Raw genomic sequence first — 16164 nt, 5'->3', positions numbered from 1 at the left:
CATGGCAGTTGCTGGTACTGGTCGAGCACGAGCCAGTCACTGAATGTTTGTTTATTTACATCACATATTATGGTTCCTCTTGTGCTGGGACAGAACCTAACCTTAAGTAGGGGCTAAAGAAGTCCCTCAAAACAACATTTGAAGAACCATGATCATTCTCAGTTCCTGCAGTGCAGACACAACAATAAAAGGGAATTCCTCCAACAGTTCTAAGAACTATGAAACTATTCCTTTGGTCTGAAAGGGCCTACAGTTTGGCCAGCAAACTTTTATTGCCCATGGCTGGGAAACGGGGAAGGAAGTGATTGAAAGAAATGACCTGCTTAGTCTGAACCCCAGTAGTGGGATGTTCTAGACAATCAGTGCTTTTGTTCTGAGGTAGAGAAACTATGGCATGTACAGACATGGCCCAACAGCAGTTTCATTGTTGGGTGCGGTGTTTTTTAAAGAAAGACATGGTTTGGACACGTACGCGTGTGTGTGTGGGGGGTTGTTGTTTTTTTTTTGGGGGGGGGGGGTTGTTAAAATCCCCCCCCAAAGACTCATCTCTGGGTGGCAATTGGCTCAGTTCTTGGGGTGGATCCTGGAAAGTTCAAACATTTAGTCCAGGTTTACTGGGGTGGAAATTCTCCAGAAAGATTTCAGCTCTGTTTTCTCACATTCTGGGAAAATGTAGTGTAATAATTTTTATGTTCGGGCTATAAGGAACTGGGAGACAAGCATGAGATTCAAGTTTTTTTATATGACTTTCTAATTTCAGCTCTCTCTCATACTGGCCATCTTAAAGAAGCACAGAGACACACTAATAGACAGCCAGTGATTAGACACAGGTGTAATTCCTTACATTTGACCTGCATGGTTCAACCGGACTCTTCCACATTTATAGCCAACGCTTGACCATGCCCTTGCTGCCACATACCCCCACTGCCCAACTCAGGCTGGGGAGCTCTCCAGCCTGCAACTGACTCCCCCACCCCTAGTGAGGGGAGGTAATCCACCACCATCTGTACCCCTGGCCTGTGGCCCACATCAAACTTAAAGGGCTGAAGAACTAGATACCAGCAAGTGAGCCGCGCATTGGCATCCTTCATGTGGTGGAGTCACTGTAGTGGAGCATGATGGTCAGAACAGATGGTGGTGAAGGGGCATCCTAGCAGGTAGTACTGGAGAGTGAGGACCACCCACTTAATGGCTAGACACTCCATTCTCTTTGGTGCTGTACTTACACTCTCGCATCGAGAGCTTGAGGCTAATGGACCGCGCCAGGCACTCCTCCACCACCTGATGCAAAACTGCCCCCAACCCTCTGTCCAATGCATCAGTCTGTAAAACAAAATGGAGAGAAAAGTCAGGGGAATGTAACAATGGGCTCTCACACAAAACGACTTTAACCTGAGTGAAAGCCTGTTCACACACCTTTGTCTACTGAACCGGTTCTGGTGCCTCCTTTTTGGGAGGTCGGTCAGCAGGCTGGTGATGTCCAAAAAATTAGGCATAAACCGACTATAATGACAAGTCAGCCCCAGGAAATGCCTCACCCTGTTTTTTGGTCTTGGGTCTCGAGCAGGCTGCAGTTGCTGCAGTCTGATCAATTTGGGGATGCACCTGTTCATGTCCCAAGTGGAAGCCCGGATACTGTACTTCTTCCACTCATCTAATTGCACACTTCTTCTGGTTTGCGTTGAGTCCCGCATGTCTCGGCAATTTCAGGATAGCCTTCATGGTTGTAAATGCTGCCATCCGTCGTTACTATAAATAATGATGTCTAAGTAGGCAGAGATGGGACCAAGTCACACATGTGCAAGTCTCAAGTCTTAACCTTCAAGTCCCAAGTAAGTCCCAAGTCTTTTTTGTCTTGGGCAAGTCAAGTCAAGTCCTATAATAAGTCAAGTCAAGTCACCTTAGGTGTATTGGTGTAATTTTAGCAGCAGAATATGAATTTAATACATTGAAAAGGCAATACATAAGTAAATGTCAGTAAACATCCCTGGCACATGTGCCCAACCTGTTAAATATTTGCATTTTAAATACTCATGTTCTGTAAAATACATCATGGAATAAAACAAAACAGTAATAATGTCGCAAAGTTATTTATTGATGGCAAAATTGATTGCAAGATTGAAAGCCAACTAAGTTTCTCACATTGTCATCAGCCAACAAGAAAAATAAACAGAGAATTGGCATTCTGTTATGTGCGTAGTTAAAAGAGGGTAGGACGACACCTTGGGTTAACAGGGGCATGAGCTCCTCCAATCTCTAATCACGTCCGATGAGATAATTATTATTAATAAGATACACGTGGAGAAACCTGAAGTGACTTTGATGTATGTTTGTGCCAGTAAAAAAAAAAACCCAAAGGATAGAGAAATGTGTCGGACATAATTTAGGTCTCAAAAAGAAGACCTGTTCGCCCGTGCAAAAGTGACATCATCTTACCCCATATGACAAGCTACAGAGGTGTGTGCAAAAGCGCTCTCTCGCTCTCTCCCTCTCTGAGACTGCCTCAGCCTGTGCGGAGTGGGGACATATAGAACGACTTTGGTGCGGGAGTCTTGGTTCCCGCTATAATAGATTGTTACGAAAATAAATGTTAAATGAAATATGCATCCCGCTCATTCCTTTCCACAGGAACTTTGCTCACAACGTTTCGGTCGTGGCTAACGCACTGTCCTCCTTACCACAAGTGCAACGTTTCGGGAACAATACGGAAAGGACAGCGCGCGGGATTCATCTTTCCTTGAACAATTACCCAGAGACTTTTTAAATTACCTCACTGGGAAATATCCAATGCACCTGTTCAGTTACAGAGTTGTGCTCTCTAAATTGTAGTCATTCAAACCATTGTTTTGGCGACCTGGTAGCCTGATATACTAAATGTAAATTCATGGTTTGGATGACTGCACAATTTATTTTCGTAACACTGTGTTACAGCGGGAACCGAGACTCCCGCGCACAGTCAGCCTATTTTGCAGAGTTTAGTATTGCTGCTAGCCTGTATTCAAACAGCGAGTGGCATGCCGGTGAATCCAAATCGTGGCGCTTTTTTCAATAGTGCATGATAGGCAGTGGGACGGAGTTTTCTTTTCTTTTTTGATCGGGTAGTGTGACGAAAAAAATGTGCAGGTTGCTGCACTGCTATTTCAAACGGCTATGATAAACTCCCCTGCTTCTATGCCCTATGGACAGTCTGGCTAATGTACACGAACACACTTACACGAATTTGTACTGCTCATGAACGTGTACATGTTCACAAGCTGACCGACCATTAGCTTAACCCTGAAACAGAACAACAGGGTAGGAAGCTGCTTATGTTATTCAGCATCACGACTGCAAAGTGCACAATCAACTTACTACTACTGATATACAATATCATTAAACTTGACGTAACTACATTGCTTACCAGCTTTCACATAAGAATTTCACAATAATAAACTGAATCCCTAGCTACATCTGCAACGGCTAAAATCCTCCTACCGCTCACTCTCGTGGCTAACGAGGAGTTTAGCTGCTATCACCAAATAACACATTAATAAACTTACTGGGCAGAATGGATCTTCAAATGCCGGACGAAATTGGAGGTCGTGGTCTGGCTGTCAGAAATCGTCACATTGCAAATCTTGCACTGCGCCGTTCGTCGTTTACCTTCTAGGCAGTAGCCCTTGAAGCCGAAAGTGATTACTCTTGGGATGGCTGACATGATGATATGATGTGAAATCTGTGAACACATCGTGGCATGGGGCGTGCCGGTATATAGCCCACGCAGAGAGCGTGCCTGATGGACAGGGTGGTGACAACGCAACGGCAGTGCAATCAAAATTACTGAAGTATGTGCATATTACATTTTATTTTCACAATAAAAACACGATGGAAATAACACTCAAGTCATCGTGTGTCAAGTCCCGAGTCTTAAACTTCCAAGTCCGAGTCAAGTCTCAAGTATTTTCATGTTTTGTCAAGTCACAAGTCATGAAAACAGTGACTCGAGTCGACTCGAGTCCAAGTCCCCAAGTCTCAAGTCCCCACCTCTGGCATACACAAACACTGTGTGGAGGGAGTACTTTGTCTATGAGACCCTGAAACCCAGATGGAAGGGTGACAAGTTAGTGTAACCCAAACAGAGTGAAAGGCCCTTTTTTTAAAAATTAAATGCAGGGTAATGGAGTTGCGGGAACTGCCAGTATCCCTTTTGTCAAATATAAGCAAGCTATACCTAACTGATCAAGCAGCTTATCAATGTGAGGTATCAGATATGCATCAAATTTAGACACTGTGTGTGATTTTTCTATAGTCCACACAGAACTGGACTGTCCCATCGGTCTTGGAAACTAAGACCAAACCAGTTGCTGTGTAACACTGCAATTGTTCTCATGTCAAGCATTGCCTTGTTCATCCCAAACCGTGTGTGTGTTTGGGGAGCTAATATGGTGGTGGCACATCACCACTCCTGGGGGAGTCTTTGGTGTTTTTTGAGGTTGGTGTGACCAGGATGGGACAAAACACATCACAAAATTCCTCTTGCAACCTGTTAACTTGTGCTGTCCGTGACTGTGAAAGGTGGTCTCCACAGGGGACCAGGGTGGATTGGGCCACACTTTTTATCCCTCACCACGAAATGCACAAGGGGATGCAGGAATGGAGTTTGTCTGCCTGTTTCAATCTGGGCAGGTTTTCTCAAACTACATAAGCTACATCAATGAAACTTTGCATGCTCATACTACTGAAAAGCTGGGTGGCGTTTTATGAAGGTGTCCTAGCACTTAGGACATCATGAGCCATGTCAGGGGGATATAAGAAACGGGTTCCGTCCGTCCGGTCACGTTTTTGTTTCTGGGCCATATCTTTAAAACTACTGAAGATATCTTCATGAAACTTAGTATGCATATCAAGCAGCATGTGAACTGGTGCCTTTTTTTTTTTTTTTTTTTTAATTTTTACATAGATTTTGACTTTGTTTCTAAGAGCAGTGTTCGTTTCCGGAGCATATATCCAAAACTACTCAAAATATGGATTTGAAACTTGGTATACATGTTAACAAGGTGATGTAGATGTGCCTTTTCATACTAAGAAATTTGAGAAATTTAAATTTTTCATGTTTCCATGGAAACAATTTTGGAGTTAGTCTTGGGGGTAGGTTTTGTTTCAGGAGCAGAACTTGAAAACTGAGTTGTGTAGTCTTAAGTTGGTATACGTGTTGATTTTAAGAAATGTATATGTGCCTTTTGATACTAAGAAATGACATTTAAATTTTTAGCTTACCTGGACCAAAGGTCCAGTGGGCTTATGCCATGGGCTGCTGAGGTCAGTGTAAAGAGGTAGGGTTGGTTTCCTGCAGCAGAACTTGAAAAATGTGACAAATAATATCTTGAAACTTGATATATACAACCCCGATTCCAAAAAAGTTGGGACAAAGTACAAATTGTAAATAAAAATGGAATGCAATAACTTACAAATATCAAACTGATATTGTATTCACAATAGAACATAGACAACATACAGTATCAAATGTTGAAAGTGAGACATTTTGAAATTTCATGCCAAATATTGGCTCATTTGAAATTTCATGACAGCAACACATCTCAAAAACGTTGGGACAGGGGCAATAAGAGGCTGGAAAAGTTAAAGGTACAAAAAAGGAACAGCTGGAGGACCAAATTGCAACTCCATTAGGTCAATTGGCAATAGGTCATTAACATGACTGGGTATAAAAAGAGCATCTTGGAGTGGCAGCGGCTCTCAAAGTAAAGATGGGAAGAGGATCACCAATCCCCCTCCCTATAATTCTGCGCTGACAAATAGTGGAGCAATATCAGAAAGGATTTCGACAGTGTAAAATTGCAAAGAGTTTGAACATATCATCTACAGTGCATAATATCAAAAGATTCAGAGAATCTGAAAGAATCTCTGTGCATAAGGGTCAAGGCTGGAAAACCATACTGGGTGCCCGTGATCTTCGGGCCCTTAGATGGCACTGCATCACATACAGGCATGCTTCTGTATTGGAAATCACAAAATGGGCTCAGGAATATTTCCAGAGAACATTATCTGTGAACACAATTCACCGTTGCCAGCTAAAACTCTATAGTTCAAAGAAGAAGCTGTATCTAAACATGATCCAGAAGCGCAGATGTCTTCTCTGGGCCAAGGCCCATTTAAAATGGACTGTGGCAAAGTGGGAAAACTGTTCTGTGGTCAGACGAATCAAAATTTGAAGTTCTTTATGGAAATCAGGCACGCCGTGTCATTCGGACTAAAGAGGAGAAGGACGACCCAAGTTATCAGCGCTCAGTTCAGAAGCCTGCATCTCTGATGGTATGGGGTTGCATTAGTGCGTGTGGCATGGGCAGCTTGCACATCTGGAAAGACACCATCAATGCTGAAAGGTATATCCAGGTTCTAGAGTAACATATGCTCCCATCCAGACGACGTCTCTTTCAGGGAAGACCTTGCATTTTCCAACATGACAATGCCAAACCACATACAGCATCATAGCTGTGTAGAAGAAGGGTCCGGGTACTGAACTGGCCAGACTGCAGCCCAGATCTTTCACCCATAGAAAACATCTGGTGCATCATAAAACGGAAGATACAACAAAAAAGACCTAAGACAGTTGAGCAACTAGAATCCTACCTTAGACAAGAATGGGTTAACATTCCTATCCCTAAACTTGAGCAACTTGTCTCCTCAGTCCCCAGACGTTTACAGACTGTTGTAAAGAGAAAAGGGGATGTCTCACAGTGGTAAACATGGCCTTGTCCCAACTTTTTTGAGATGTGGTGTTATTAAATTTAAAATCACCTATTTTTTCTCTTTAAATGATGCATTCTCTCAGTTTAAACATTTGATATGTCATCTATGTTCTATTCTGAATAAAATATGGAATTTTTAAACTTCCACATCATTGCATTCCATTTTTATTTACAATTTGTAGTTGGTATATAGGTTGGGGGATATAGAGGACTGTCTTCTTGTTGGACTTGCATCTGGTCCTGGCTGCGCCTTTTGGGAACCATCATTGCCGGAACCCCCTCTCTCCATGGTTTCAGGAGATTGAGATGGTACATTTGACATAGATCACCCCATGTGTGCACCTGGTCTCATAGTCTACTTCCCCAGTTTGCTGTGTGACCTCAAAGGGCTCCTTGCCACATAGCGACTAATTTTGAGCTCGATGTGGTCAATGAAGAAGAGCGAGCCTTTATTTGTCACATGCACAGTGAAATCCATTGGAGCACTTTAAAATGAGCACTTTATCTCCTGGTGTAAATTCCCTTAGCTGTGCCCATCTGTTGTACAGGTGGGATTGGTGTTCTTGCACCTCTAGCAGATTCTCCTGGGTTATGTGACTCAGTGCGTGGAATTTTGCTCTCAGGACAAGAACGTACTGAATTTCATTTTTGCTTTGAGAAGGGCCCCCCTTCCAGTTTTCCCTAATGACTGCCACAAGGCTTGCATCCATGTAGCAGTTCAAGTGGGGAAAACCTGGTGGAGGCTTGTGAGACCTCGTGCACTGCAAACAGAGGGTCTAGCCACTTGTCCCAGTTTCTAGTGTCCCTGTGAATGAACTTACAAATCATGTTTAAGTGTTTGTTTGATTAAATCATTTGACTAGCCCGTCCATTTGCAGATGGTAAACACTGGTACGAATTGATTTAATCCTTAGTATTTTCCAGGGAGTTCCCTAGAAACTCCCAGCCTTCCTGCTGCACTGAGAGACCTGCCTGGACTTGGTCCCGATTTCGGTGGGCATGGATGGGTACACCTGTGGAGCAGGATAGAGGGGGTTAGCGGCAGCACGGACACAGAAGGGCATGATGACACACGGGGAGAGAGAGAGACAGGTTTGGGGAGTGGGTTCTGCAGGGCTGTTGCAGGAATGCAGGAGCATTCCTGGAAATGCCATTAGGTGATCCTCTGCCAGCTGGACCACCTCCTCCAGCAACATTTGTACTGATGTTTCAGTTGGCAGTTGTGCAACAAATTTGCTTCAGTGCTACTCAGTCGACGATGTCCTTGGTGTTGTATTCACCAGCCACCATTGGCAGGAATCTTGGAGCTGTTGTGCAAAAGTAAATAGGTGGCTGACTTTGCTCTGTCAGCATGCTGAAGTGCAGCCGACCCGCTTCAAGTCCAGGTACTCCAGGACCCAGAGCTGCTGAGCCACGAGCTGGGCTTCCCCCAACAGGAGTGGTGATAGGCATGCTGCCCACTGGGAGGTTGGCTACAAACCTCCAGCTATGACTGCTGGAGGACCAGGCTCTGGATCACCTGCCAGTCTTCCATCTGGGCCTTGAACAGAGCCCAGAAGTGCTGCCTCTGATTGATGGGCAGTGCAATGAGCTCATGGTGCTGGCACTGGAGGTTGCTGATGAGTGTCTGGAGGAGCTCTTTGACTGGTTCGGACTCCATGGTGGCATTTGTTCCTCACTCCTGGGTTTCGGCATCAGTGTAGCAACGTTTGTTTGGGTAATGAACTATGAGACAGGTGTGACCATTCAAGGGGGTTGTTTTTTTTTTTTTTTTTTTTTTTTTTTTAAATGAAAAAGTGAATTTATTTTCATGTGTGCATACGGTTCTGGATAACTTGGTGCTCTCTCTCTTTTGTACTGGTCACCTGAAAGAAAGACACGTTAATAGATGGCCAGTAATTAGATACAGGTGTGACGCATCACACATTTACCTGCTGGTTCAACTCGACTCTCCATTCACAGCTGATGCTCGACCATGCCTTTGCTGCCACAGGTAGCAGCTGCACATACTTGTGGCTAAAACTTGTCAGCACTACTATAGTGGCAAGCTGAAAAGCATTTGGTGGGCACTAGTAGTATAGGCAGCCCCTCAAGTGGTGGTTTGTTTATTTATTTATTTATTTAATTCACCCCCCACCCCATTTTTGTTAGAAATCTTGCAGGTTGGGGGACAAGAGTGCAGTTTGCAAAGCGAGGGTATGGTGTCATTTTGGAAAGACCATGGTTAAGACTTTTGGGAAACCTCAAAGAGGTTCTGAAGAACCGTTTGACAGTTTAGAAAGGAAAACAGGACATGGTTCAAGCTGTATTTTACAAGAGCAATGAAGTCTTCTTTCACCACCTTTATGATGTATCAAATTTAAGTTCATCAGCTAAACATGAAGAGCATTTCTTTTTTGCAGACTTCTGGGGGATCAGAACCAATTTTGCTGGTCACTGTCACCGAGCTAGTTTGAATACTCATCATTAGCAAGGCATGGGGTGTACAAGTTTTAGCCAGGAATTGCTCAAAGCCCTGGATGTTGGGGATACTGTCATGGCTGACCTGCATCTGGTTTCTCACTTGTATCTCATGGTCAGTCTTGGAGCTTGCAGGGACCAGGGGTTGTATCCTAAATCAGATCACACTCTGTAGCCTTTCTGGAACAGCCGTTTCCAGTGTATTGGCTACTTTGGATTCATTAAAACTTGGAGGAGGAGGATTTTTTTTTTCTCCCCTATCATGTCAAAGATTAATTAAAGGATCACTATAGCTTGTAAGTCCTTCCATCAAGAAGGTTCATCATCTGACACATTCTGTGAGATGTGCTTTGGCAGTATGCGGAGCTGGGGCCACCACTGTGAGCCATTTGGTTCCTGTAGGTTTCAGAATTAAGTTCAAGGTTACCGTTCTTAAAATTGCACTTGTTCAGTGTAGGTTGTGGACCCAGCCAGTGTTGTGCCTGGTGGTACAGTGTTGATGGTTACATGGGCTTGTCTACTTTTCTTGCCTGTTTTTCACTGGTAGTATCCAAGATCAGGATCCTGGCTTGAACCAGGAGTCATTTCCCCAAGTAAGGGAGGAATACCCTACCTTGTGTGTTTTTAGCCATTTATTTACAAGTAATGGGGGGGAAAGTTTGCAAGATTTGATGGCAGTGTTGATGGTGGCTATGTGGTCGCTATACCTGACCATAGTGGTGAGCCATAAGACTTTCAGTATAGTCATCTCATCTCATTATCTCTAGCCGCTTTATCCTTCTACAAGGTCGCAGGCAAGCTGGAGCCTATCCCAGCTGACTACGGGCGAGAGGCGGGGTACACCCTGGACAAGTCGCCAGGTCGTCACAGGGCTGACACATAGACACAGACAACCATTCACACTCACATTCACACCTATGGTCAATTTAGAGTCACCAGTTAACCTAACCTGCATATCTTTGGACTGTGGGGGAAACCGGAGCACCCGGAGGAAACCCACGCGGACACGGGGAGAACATGCAAACTCCACACAGAAAGGCCCTCGCCGGCCCCGGGGCTCGAACCCAGGACCTTCTTGCTGTGAGGCGACAGCGCTAACCACTACACCACCGTGCCGCCACCAGTATAGTCATGTGATTGATTTTTTTTTAGGTAGTGTCTGAAAGAATAAGCATGCAGGCACCATTTCCTCAGCAATCTGGAAGAAATGGACTGTAGAATGGTTGTTTGTCTGAGTGTGAAAGTAGTTTGGGAACCTGGAAAGGAGGACACCTGGGCACTTTCTGCTGAAGGTATATGAAGACTGTATATTGTAGTAGAATACAACATGGAATACAAGAGATTTATCTTCTTAAAGTTTTTTCCTTCACCAGAACTGAATATATCACACCATCTCAAAACACACACTCCTCTTCCTCATTTGCTAATTTTGTCTTTGTTTCTCTGTTTTTGTTCATCCTTTTTAACCTGTTCTTTCTATTTAATGATTTTAATTTTGCCCTCTCCTCTTTTTCATTCCTCTTTATACAACCCTCCCTCATTCCTTTCTTCCTTTCTTGAACACAAACACCTTAAGTGTCCTTTCTCAACCAAACTTGGTCAGTGAAGAGTGCATGCAGCACCAATGTCAAAGGTAAGAGGTCAAGGGTCATGTCACTTCCTATTTCATCCTTCCTTGCACTCTTGCCTTTCGATGGCCTTGTGGATATTTGCTAAGTAAATTTATTGCTTGATTCAGGATACGTTAAGATTCCTAGCTAGGCATGTGCCAAATTTTATCACATGAAAAAGATTGTGAACAGACTAAATAATTCTATACTGTTCAGACTACCAAAAATACTGCATACCTAGGTGACCTCATCCAGAGTGAAATGAGGATCTGTAATAAAAGATATTTAATGTGACCATAATCGGAATATGCCATACAAGCCGTTATCAGCACATGCCTGGGTCCAGCCTATAGGGTGCTTTCACATACAAAATGTTTAGTTCATTTTTGAATGGTCTGATCAATTGCATTTGGGTCTGAGAGCATTTGAGCAAGGTGGTCTCAGCCCACTTCCACTGTACCACAGTGAGAAAGTGATTCGACTCTGAATTGCCTCAAATTCAGGAAGTGAATCAGATGTGGTGTGTTTTTAATTAATTTTGTAAACTGAACCAAAGGTTAGAGCTGTAGTGCTCCGTAAATGCAGTGTGTTCTAGCAATTTGGTGAAGAATAAAAAAAAAAATTACTCTGGCTTATTTTAAAACACACATTGTTTGTTTTAAATTTTGGTTCACATAGTGTGAAACCAAATGAATCAAGAGTATCAATTTTGCATACAGACTAAAGTGTGAAAGTGCCTTTATTTTACTGTGTTCCAGAAGCGAATGTCCTGAATGAAGGTGTTTTATGGTTGTAATAATTTGCACAGAAGAGAAAAATGTAATCCAGAGCCTGTCATGGGTGCGTTTTATGTGGGCTTACTAACCTTCAGTGTATCTCACACCTGTGTATGACTTGGTTGTGTGGCTTTTTTTTTTTTTTTTTTTTTTAAATATATAAAGGTTGTGTTTGTGTAAGAGTTGGAGCTGCTGTGTGTGGGGGGGAATATGAGGTCAGGTGTATAATTATGCCAATCTGGTCTCTCTGAGCTGATAGCCATGGTTTAAAATGAGTTTTTATTGATTTGTATCATTTTATTTTTGTTTGTGTGTGGTGAACAGAGCACAAGAGCACAGCAGAGCGGAACAGAGGTAGGGACAAGTGTGCTAGCTGCTGCTGCTCTCTCTTTTTTTCTTTTTTTTCCTCTTTTTCTCTCACACACTCACCCCTGGATTTGCTGTGGCTCTGTGGCGTAATAAATAGTAACTGATTGTTTTTTGATGTGGCAAATATGGGTCTTGTTCCAATACTATTTTATAACATGTTCTTGTCTCAGACCTTCTAACTCATCTGTTTGTTACGATGTAGACACTAGAAAAGTTTACACGCATGGAGTTCCTTATTAATTGCCGTATTCCTAGAATGGGAAGAAAGTGTGCATAAACATTTCTAATGTCTACATGGGTTATGTGTTCCACTTGCAGCTCTTGGAGCTGCATAATATTTTATTGCTAATTGGCGTAATGGTTAGTAATAAAACTCTCTCAGCAATACGCTTACATTTTACTACCAAGGTCCAGTGCTTGTTGAACAATCTGCAACTTAATGCAGCGTTCAGCTAAAACCTGTAGCTCAGCGTCAACAGTAAAGGCAGCAGCACTTTATTTTTGAATAAGTTATACTGTACATCATTACACACACTGTACATGACTACAGTTCTGTGATTTGAGGAGGTAAATATACATCACTCATCAGCTAGCTGACTAGCTTGTTGCTAAAAAGTTCAACATGGAGACATGGGTCTCTTCTCTCCCCTCCCCCCCCCCCCCCCCAAAAAAAAAAAAAAAACTTTTGTACCTTGATCACATGGAGGTCAGAAAAGATGTCATTGTGAATTACTTCTTACTTTTGAGTCTATGTACTCCATTGGATATATTGCAAGTGACAAGGGCAAAGTTAAAAGCAGTATTGGATTTCTAAATCAGAATTAAAACAGGGATGGAAATCGCTTTGTTGTCTGTGTATGTGCTTTCTAAACCGAGCTAGAAGTTATAAGAGGATAATTTTAACATCTCTTGAGCACCCAATAGTGTTAAGGAAGGAGCTGTGCTCACTGATTTTGATTTTTATTCTGCTTATGTGAATATCCCCCCCCAAAAAAAAAAACAACAACAAAGAACTGATCCAAACAGAAGCTGATGGTACTTGGGGGTTTGAGTTGAGAACAAAAATATTAATAAAATATATAATCACACTGTTTCATTATTTTTATTTAATGTCCACAAAAAAGGACTTTTTTTTTTTTTCCTAAAATAAAAAAAAAATCCGGGGCGGCACGGTGGTGTAGTGGTTAGCGCTGTCACCTCACAGCAAGAAGGTCCTGGGTTCGAGCCCCGTGGCTGGCGAGGGCCTTTCTGTGCAGAGTTTGCATGTTCTCCCCGTGTCTGCGTGGGTTTCCTCCGGGTGCTCCGGTTTCCCCCACAGTCCAAAGACATGCAGGTTAGGTTAACTGGTGACTCTAAATTGACCGTAGGTGTGAATGTGAGTGTGAATGGTTGTCTGTGTCTATGTGTCAACCCTGTGATGACCTGGCGACTTGTCCAGGGTGTACCCCGCCTTTCGCCCATAGTCAGCTGGGATAGGCTCCAGCTTGCCTGCGACCCTGTAGAAGGATAAAGCGGCTAGAGATGAGATGAGATGAAAAAAAAATCCTAAGGATTCTAAAGGTAAATGGAAAAATTCACATTTTACAAATATTAAAGATTCAGGGTACAAAATTTCAAATGAAATCAGCTGCAAAGTTAGTGAATCCTCCCCCCCCCCCCCCCCCCCGCCAAAAAAAAACATTTTTAAACAAGATCATGATACCTGTGATGTCTCAAAGTCTATCGTGACGTCATTTATCATGATGCTGTATGGTATACATGTTACAAGATCAGCATTATAGCGTAAGAACACCATCGTTAACTCGAACACAGAAGAGGAGCCTGGATTGATGTTGAAATAGCAAATGACCGAATGAAACCGCTATTGTAAGGATGTTATAAACACACTTCTGATTATGCCATAGGAAATGGCACTTTGGGTTTTTTGTTTTGGGGGGGGGGATTTAATGTGTATATGGCTTGAGAAATAAAACTTGATAAATATAACCAATCAGGAGTTAAGTGTATTTTATGTGGATCTACTGTGCTGCTCTCTTGGCCAGGATCCCCTTGCAAAAGAGATTCTGAATCTCAATGGGATTATTCCTGGTTAAATAAAAAGAAAGAAAGAAGAAAGTGTTAGTCCCGCCCCTGAGTGCCATTACTTCCTGTTTGTGCCAGTTTTGAGTAGAAAACAGGACAACTGGAATCTCTTGAGAATATCTCGTCTGTCTGTCTGTCTGTCTGTCTGTCTAGCTAAAGTCACCACTCTGTTCAGTAAGCACACAAAGTCTATAGTCTGGGGGATGCAGACGCGAGCGGTTCAGGGAATGCTGGACTTCGACTACGTCTGTTCTCGGGACGAGCCCTCGGTAGCTGCCATGGTTTATCCATTTACGTAAGTATAATCAGAAAAGCTTCTTTATTTTAGCTTTAACTGTAACTTCTGAAGTTACAGTAACTTCAAAGCGGAAACCCCTCTGTCCTGAAGATGTCCGAAAAAGTTACAGCTTGACTCCTGACACTGGAGATGACTCCTCTAAATGTTAAATTCTGACATAAAACTTCACTGTATCAGAACTAGCACTGCATTAATATAAACCTGTAATTTGAAGCTGCACTACTGATAAAGCTGCTGTTTTAGAAAATTAATCAACACCTGCTGACCAATCCGATTCTAGAATTCAACGAAATTTGCTGAATAAAGCGATCTTTTCCTGTGTGTTCTTGTGAATCAGAGGAGACCACAAGCAGAAGTTCTACTGGGGTCATAAGGAGATCCTGTTACCGGTTTATAAGAACATGGCCGACGCTATGAAGAAGCACCCAGAAGTGGACGTCCTAATCAGCTTTGCGTCTCTGCGATCGGCCTTTGACAGCACCATGGAGACCATGAACTATCCACAGGTGAGACTTAAATAGTAAGGGGTGTGTGTGTGTGTGTGTGTGTGTGTGTGTGTGTGTGTTGGAGCACGTAGCATTTATATCAGCTAATCTTTCATCACTAGTATGTCTTTAGTTTTTTTGGATGATCTTAGGGATGTGTGCCTGATGAAGGTTTTTTTTTTTTTGTTTTGTTTTTTTATTTCTGCCTTTTTACCTTCTAACTTTTGTAGTGATTTGTGAAAGCTTTGTACTGTAAAGTTTCCACGCTCCATCACATTGATGAGCTCTACAGTAAGTTAAAAACTGTGTGACTGAACAAGTTTGGACTAAACAGTGTTGGAGAAACAGGTTTTAAACGTCACACCTGAAACGCCTGTTTTTCCACATCACCACAGCTGCCTTCATTAATGAAATTAACCATGGAAATGGCAAACCTAATTCAAAATTAAAATTATTACTCCTCCTGTAAAACAATATAATAGTAATTAATATATTTTAGTAAGGGCGGCACGGTGGTGTAGTGGTTAGCGCTGTTGCCTCACAGCAAGAAGGTCCTGGGTTCGAGCCCCGGGGCCGGCGAGGGCCTTTCTGTGCGGAGTTTGCATGTTCTCCCCGTGTCCGCGTGGGTTTCCTCCGGGTGCTCCGGTTTCCCCCACAGTCCAAAGACATGCAGGTTAGGTTAACTGGTGACTCTAAATTGACCGTAGATGTGAGTGTGAATGGTTGTCTGTGTCTATGTGTCAGCCCTGTGATGACCTGGCGACTTGTCCAGGGTGTACCCCGCCTTTCGCCCGTAGTCAGCTGGGATAGGCTCCAGCTTGCCTGCGACCCTGTAGAAGGATAAAGCGGCTAGAGATAATGAGATGAGATGAGATATTTTAGTAAAAGATTAAATATTTAAACACCCCCCCCCCCCCCCCATGTGAGTGTGTGATGGACATTTTTGGACACTTCATGCAGACAGACACCAACTGAATGTTTTGTTTTTATAACAAAACAACTCGCCAAAAGAAAATGGAATCTGGCAGAAAAGAAACCTGTTCCGTAGCTGTGGAGGGAATCATTGCTTACAACTGTGTGTGTTTTGTAGATCCACACTATAGCAATCATAGCTGAGGGAATTCCTGAGGCGCTCACACGGAAACTCATCAAAACCGCGGACGAGAAGGGGGTGACAATCATCGGCCCAGCTACGGTAAACTTGCACATCCGATATGACTGTAATTCATGGGTTATGTCCCAAATCATGTAAAGGACCAGGGCAAAAATGGTGCAGACATGAGTGTTGAGCTAGCTAAAAATTTCCCATTTCCTACTTGCACCTGCCTATAGAAATCC

General features: G+C 43.0%; 1 protein-coding gene across 6 annotated transcripts in view; it reads left to right on the top strand.

Annotated features, from left to right (window-relative positions):
* aclyb (ATP citrate lyase b) overlaps positions 1-16164 on the top strand; it is a 61474-nt gene that overhangs the window by 31333 nt on the left and 13977 nt on the right. For 4 of the 6 annotated variants that reach the window (XM_060939303.1, XM_060939304.1, XM_060939305.1 and 1 more), the window contains exons 14-18: positions 10783-10839; positions 11917-11946; positions 14197-14338; positions 14679-14847; positions 15917-16021. In XM_060939303.1, coding sequence (XP_060795286.1) covers positions 10783-10839; positions 11917-11946; positions 14197-14338; positions 14679-14847; positions 15917-16021 — 503 coding nt within the window. The remainder of the gene's footprint in view (positions 1-10782; positions 10840-11916; positions 11947-14196; positions 14339-14678; positions 14848-15916; positions 16022-16164) is intronic. The other 2 variants (XM_060939306.1, XM_060939307.1) reach the window with 2 other exon arrangements.

Source organism: Neoarius graeffei, chromosome 14 (assembly GCF_027579695.1).
Source record: "Neoarius graeffei isolate fNeoGra1 chromosome 14, fNeoGra1.pri, whole genome shotgun sequence".
NCBI lineage: Eukaryota > Metazoa > Chordata > Actinopteri > Siluriformes > Ariidae > Neoarius > Neoarius graeffei.
The sequence above is the reverse complement of the archived record's forward strand: the minus strand, read 5'-3'. Positions and strand labels throughout refer to the sequence as shown.